At 41.4% G+C, this 5584-nt stretch overlaps 1 protein-coding gene across 1 annotated transcript; it reads left to right on the forward strand.

The window, feature by feature from the left end:
- Positions 1-212: 212 nt before the first annotated feature.
- LOC103806604 (sodium- and chloride-dependent neutral and basic amino acid transporter B(0+)-like) lies at positions 213-5407 on the forward strand (the record flags this gene model as incomplete). The annotated part of the gene is made up of 4 exons (XM_009079315.1): positions 213-375; positions 2145-2276; positions 3770-3931; positions 5272-5407. Coding segments are annotated over 4 exons (593 nt in total), but the record flags the coding sequence as incomplete, so codon positions are not given.
- Between the last annotated feature and the right edge of the window lie 177 nt (positions 5408-5584).

The following is a 5584-nucleotide window of genomic DNA, read 5'->3' on the forward strand; positions in this document are numbered from 1 at the left end:
GAAGGTGTTTGGGCGCTCTGGTGGGACATTCTCTCACAGGTCTGTGCTGTCCTGCCAGGGATCAGCTGGACTGGCAGCCCACCTGGCTCTGCCTATGCTGTCTAGCTGCCCTGCCCAGCGATGCCAAGGTGCTGCTCTGGACAGAGAAATGAGGATATGACTGCCCTGCTTGCCTGTGGGGTGATTACAAGCCTTCCCTCTTCTCTTCCAAGGACTTCAATCTGTCAAATGAAAAAGGTGGACATGCCAGCGACGAGAACTCAGAGCGTGGCAACTGGTCAAACAAAACTGACTACCTGCTCTCCATGGTGGGCTACGCCGTGGGCCTGGGCAACGTCTGGCGCTTCCCCTACCTCACCTACCAGAACGGAGGAGGTACCTGCACTGAGTGGCAATGTTGGGTGGGCACGCTTTGCTATCTCTAAGAGAGAGGAGGGCAAGCTCCAAGGGCCAGCCCCGAGGCTGGGCTTGTTTTGTCAGAGCTGGCTGTGAGCATCACCCTGGGAACTGGGATAATGTCCACTCATGGGAAAGGGAAGAGGAGTGCTGATCTATGTGCTGTTTGGGTGCCAGCTGAAGAGGGAAATAGTACTTAATTGCAAATTTCCACCTGAGAATTCCAGAAAGCTCCAGATTTACTGATGACCAATATGCACCTTTTTGTCAATATGCACCAATATGCACCTTTTTGTCAATCTTCTACTTATCTAAAGAGCTATTCTCTCTCCCTCCCTGGTGCTTACCTCCCTGATATGTTTATAGAGAACAGTTGAATCCCCTTTGCACCTTTGTTTTGTCATGCAAACAAGCAAAGCTGGAATAATTATCCAAGCTCAATAATTATCCCAATCAGATACTTGAGAAGTGTGAGGCAGAGAGAGCCTCTACCTACTTACACAATGGACTAGTGGCAAAGCCAAGTGGAGTCACTGGCTTCCCTGGCTGCTATTCCAGAGCTTTATCTACTTGCCAGGCCACCGCTGGCAGTTAAAGGGAGCATAGATGTCAAGTAATTGCGCAGAACTTACTTGTATCTGCCTATTGCTCTGCCTAACAGTCGTTGAAGACAAATTCTGGACTGTGCAGCACAGCCTGTACAGCTGTGTGTGGAACACAAGGAGGCATTCCCAGTACAGAAGTTTCAGTGGAGTCAGATTGGCTGTGTTGTGTTAATTACAGTTTTGTTGAAGAAAAATATGGAAGCAAAATAAGTCGTGACATTGGTCCTTATACTGGATCTTTATTTCTTATCTGCCAGAGCAGAAAATTTTGCATTTAAAGCGTATTTGTTCTGCTGTTTGCATCCTTCTCTGTGCGCTTTGCCTATGATTAATAAAGACAACAGTTACATCCTTGTTTTGAAACACGGGAGTAATCTGGTTAATTCTGTGGGACTATTTGCTTCCTGAAATTACATTAGGTGTTTGCAGATCCTTGCAAAACTGGGTCCTTGATTACTTTGAGTTCACTGAGAGTGACAAAGACAGGTTTCTGCAGGGATATCGGGTTGTGTCTAGGAAACCTGTGCTCTCACTTTCCCTGTGTTCTGCGCACAAAGTAATGCCAGTCCCTTTCACAGAAAAAGGTGCTCATTGGTATCGGGTTAACGTACACTTTGAAATGGACTTGAACAAGAGCCATGCTGAGATGCTGTTTGACACTGGACTCAGCCAACCATGGAAAATATTTTTCTGCTTTGATGTCTGGTGGCTGCTTGAACAGGGCAGTTGCAAATGTCAGCTAAGTGCATAAAGGAATGGTTCTGTTATTTTTAAAACTTAAACCTGGAGGATTAAATAAGAAGTGGACAAGGCTGATGGTGCCTCTTCAGCTGAGCAGTGTTCCTGCTTGTATAAGAGCACTATGTCTTCAGTAATTTTTGTAAAATAATTTTCATTCTGGAAGAAAAGCCATCCCATGTAAATCAGCAGTTCTCTTCATTACAGGTACTATTTAGTTTTATAGAAAACAGGATTCAAAACCAAATCTCTATTCTGAAAGAAAAGCCCCTACAGTGGGATATTTGAGACAGGGAAAAAGGGGAAGTGTAAAATGTGGTACAACTGTGGTGAATACTGAAAGATTTGTTGTTTTCTCTCTGTGTTTGATTGTGGGTTTTTTTTCCCCCCCCCCTCTCCTTTCAGGTGCTTTTCTAATCCCCTACACCCTGATGCTGGCATTAGCTGGCTTGCCCTTATTTTTTATGGAATGTTCCCTTGGGCAATTTGCCAGTCTAGGGCCAGTTTCCATCTGGAGAGTACTACCATTGTTTCAAGGTTGGTATTGTTATGTTTCCTTAGATGTTTTTTATTCTAGTAATTGACTAAATGTGGATTAATGATTTCTTCGTGAAGTTAGTAATTCTGAGATGCCTATTTCATGTAGAGAATATTCCCCACTATACAAGGTCAGTGTTATGTTCCCAGGTCCACCCTTCCTTTCTATTCAGTTAACAAACAGATGTCGATTAAAGATTTCCTCAAAAGGTTGTCAGTTATGAGTGGTTTTGTCAATGATTCTCCTGGTGTTTAGCAGCACACCATTCTCACTGCAGCTGCCTAGTCAGAATGAAATCACCCTGCCTGATTCATGAGGGCAAACCTCAATAAAGGTCTGGTAACAGGTTGAAAATAATTTTTAGAAGTTGACTTTATCACTGTTTATTTACTCTTCAAGTCCAGCGTAGCTTGCAAGGCAGTTCTGTGTTGAACGGACTAATTCTGTATTTGGCTGCCAGTGCTGGTACAGGCATGTGGGTCTGGTTGCTGTAGGCAATGCTGTGCACATAGTTATCCAGCAACTGCCTTGGGAGTCATTTGCTGGTGTGATAAAATAGCCTAGTCTCAGGCTTTGTAAGGTGAGGTGCCTCTTGAGATAAGAGAAATCTAGCAATCTATAGTGGTAGTATGCCCCTCTCTGCGGGGGTTTGCATTTCATAGGCAGCTTTCTTTGGAGACAACTAACCATGTGATTTACCCAGTCCTATCCATTCAGGTCCTGCACCGTGGGTGTAAAGGACTATGCAATTGGTCTTGATTGTCCTATTTATCTACCAGAGGAATTAATGTAGGAATAAGGAAGTTTATTTCTGATGCAAGAAGAATTTTGCTTGTCGTCTTCTACAGAAACTGGTTGCCCCAATGCTTATTTTCTTTGCCAGTCTCTGTTCTGCAGCACAAGAGCAGAGTATTTAACTTCAAAGCAAAAGTTTTTAAACACAGCAAATCTGTTATGTGTCTGTGAGGAGAGAAATTTAAATATAGTCTCTAAAATTGAGACAGTTTGTCAGGCTTTCCCGAACTTGCAGAACAAAACTTAATTTTAACGAAGGAGGAGAACAGTAATATTGGCACAGATTTACTGTCCTGTGTTGCTGCTCATTGTTGTTAAAAGCGTTCCTTACAGAGGGATCTTTAAAATGGCTTGGCAGTTCTCATACAGTTTTTGTTTTATTAAGCTTCCCTCTGAACTGGGAGACAGCAAAATCCTGAATTTCTCCTTTAGACTTGGGCTTAGCAGGTAGTCCATTTTTTCTATGGGCCTGATTCAAACTCTGAATGAAAACCATATTTGAGATGGTCAGTTTGAATCATAGCCGTCATTTCCTGGCTTTACCCTTTCACTGTTTGTTTGCTGTTAAAAATTATTTTATAAAGCAACCTCAACTTCTCCCCAAGTAGCCTTTTAAAAGTCAAGTGAAACTCGTCTGGTTTGGGTTTTTTTCAACTCAAGTTTGTTAATTAATAGTTTGTTCCTTCTTCTTTCCTAGGAGTGGGCATCACGATGGTTGTCATCTCAACATTTGTGACGATCTACTACAATGTTATCATTGCTTATGCACTCTACTACTTATTTGCCTCATTTCAAAAAGTGCTGCCGTGGTCAGACTGCTTTTCCTGGGCAGATGAATTCTGCAGCAAGACACGAATAGGTACCATACTTAACAGATAGAGCTTAATATTACTGTTTAAGGTAATTGTACTTTTTCTGGGAGAAATTACAGGAGCAAGACAGCCACCCCTGGCTTGAAAAGTCCTTCCTGGAGTTTTGTCTCTGAACATATGAGAGTGATGCTTATCTGCTTCCCTGCCACCAGTTCTGGATGCTTGGGAAATCTAGAGAACTCGGCTGAAACCATCTTGGTTCCTTTTTTCTCTCCTTTAAAACCTCAGGTTATTTCTAGTACCTACAAGTTTTTGGCAATGCTGCATTCCCATTTCATCAGGATTCATGGCAAACAAATACTTCCATTCCATGAGACAAATGTACTGCTGTAGTTTCATGGATTTTTTTTTTTGTCACCCCTTGCCTCCCCTGTGGCTATGGTAATCCTGAGCACCAGTGAGGCACTGGTTTCGCACTTCATTAACACTTTAGAACGTATCTCCACACTATTGTTCTTGATGTTTGGCCGCAGATGTAGGGCCAAACACTTGTTATCTCACCAGTTTCCATATCAAACCAGTTTAAGGCAAAAGGTGAAGTTGCCGAGGTAATTAGTAGTTAGCAGCTGGAAACCTCTTGCCAGGTAACCTCTGAGACTATTAAAATAACAAGTACAGGATGGATTGCATTGTTTAAAGTGTTACTGTAACTCTCTTAACCATAGAGTTGAAAATCTCTTCTAAGACTCATAGGTTTCATGAAATGAAGTTGAGATGGTTTATGTAACAAAAAATTGTTGCTTGCTTATGGGCAAACCAAAAAATATTTCAGTAAAAAATTTGTAACTGCTGGAGGAATACAAAACTGAACTGAAGAGGCTGTCCTGAAATAGGCTTCAACAAGACTTTTCCAGTAAATGCTGATATGTGTGCTGATAAAATGTTCTTTACTGTATGTGCTGGCAAAAAAAATCCCAACCCCAAACAGTACTCATTTCTCCCACCAGCCCCTGCCATCCCAGGGAAATATAACTATAGTAAGTCCTCTGCCACAATAAGATGAAGTTGCTAGCAGAAGCTCTGTGTAATTTTGATTTGGGACAAGTGTTTTCATAGAGTAACCAAGGCTACTGTCTTAACTATCCACTCTTCTAATTTTTGAAGTATTCTTGAGGATAAGTGAAAGGTGCTGAGCACACCAGATTCTTGGTGTTTTGATTTACAGTCAAAGTAACAGTGTCACACCTGCAAGTGATAGTTTAGGTTTGTATCTAAATATTGTTAGTAGGCAAACTGAAGCTGTAACTGTTAAGAAAGCATATTTGCTATAGTAGTCTGATTTTAATAAGTCATAACAGTGTTAATGATTCCTTTTTCTTGTTTTCAGTAAGCGACTGCAATGCAACTTTAGATGGAGAAACCTTTCATGCAAACTACTCATTTATCACAAGCAAAAATCTCACGTGTATAAATGGCACCATAAACTACAAACCGGTGCAATTTCCCAGTGAGCAATACTGGAAGTAAGTAAATATTTTAAAGAAATATCTAAAAATAATTGTATTATGCATTTTGATTTTGCATGTACCTTCTATTTTTGTCATATCTTGCTGTCCAGAAAAAATTCTAGTCAAGGGAGGTGGACATGCAAATCAGTGCAGGGAGGACTTAAAGTTTAATTGATAAGCCTGGCCCTAATT

Source organism: Acanthisitta chloris, unplaced genomic scaffold (genome assembly GCF_000695815.1).
Source record: "Acanthisitta chloris isolate BGI_N310 unplaced genomic scaffold, ASM69581v1 Scaffold46290, whole genome shotgun sequence".
Classification (NCBI taxonomy): Eukaryota; Metazoa; Chordata; class Aves; order Passeriformes; family Acanthisittidae; genus Acanthisitta; species Acanthisitta chloris.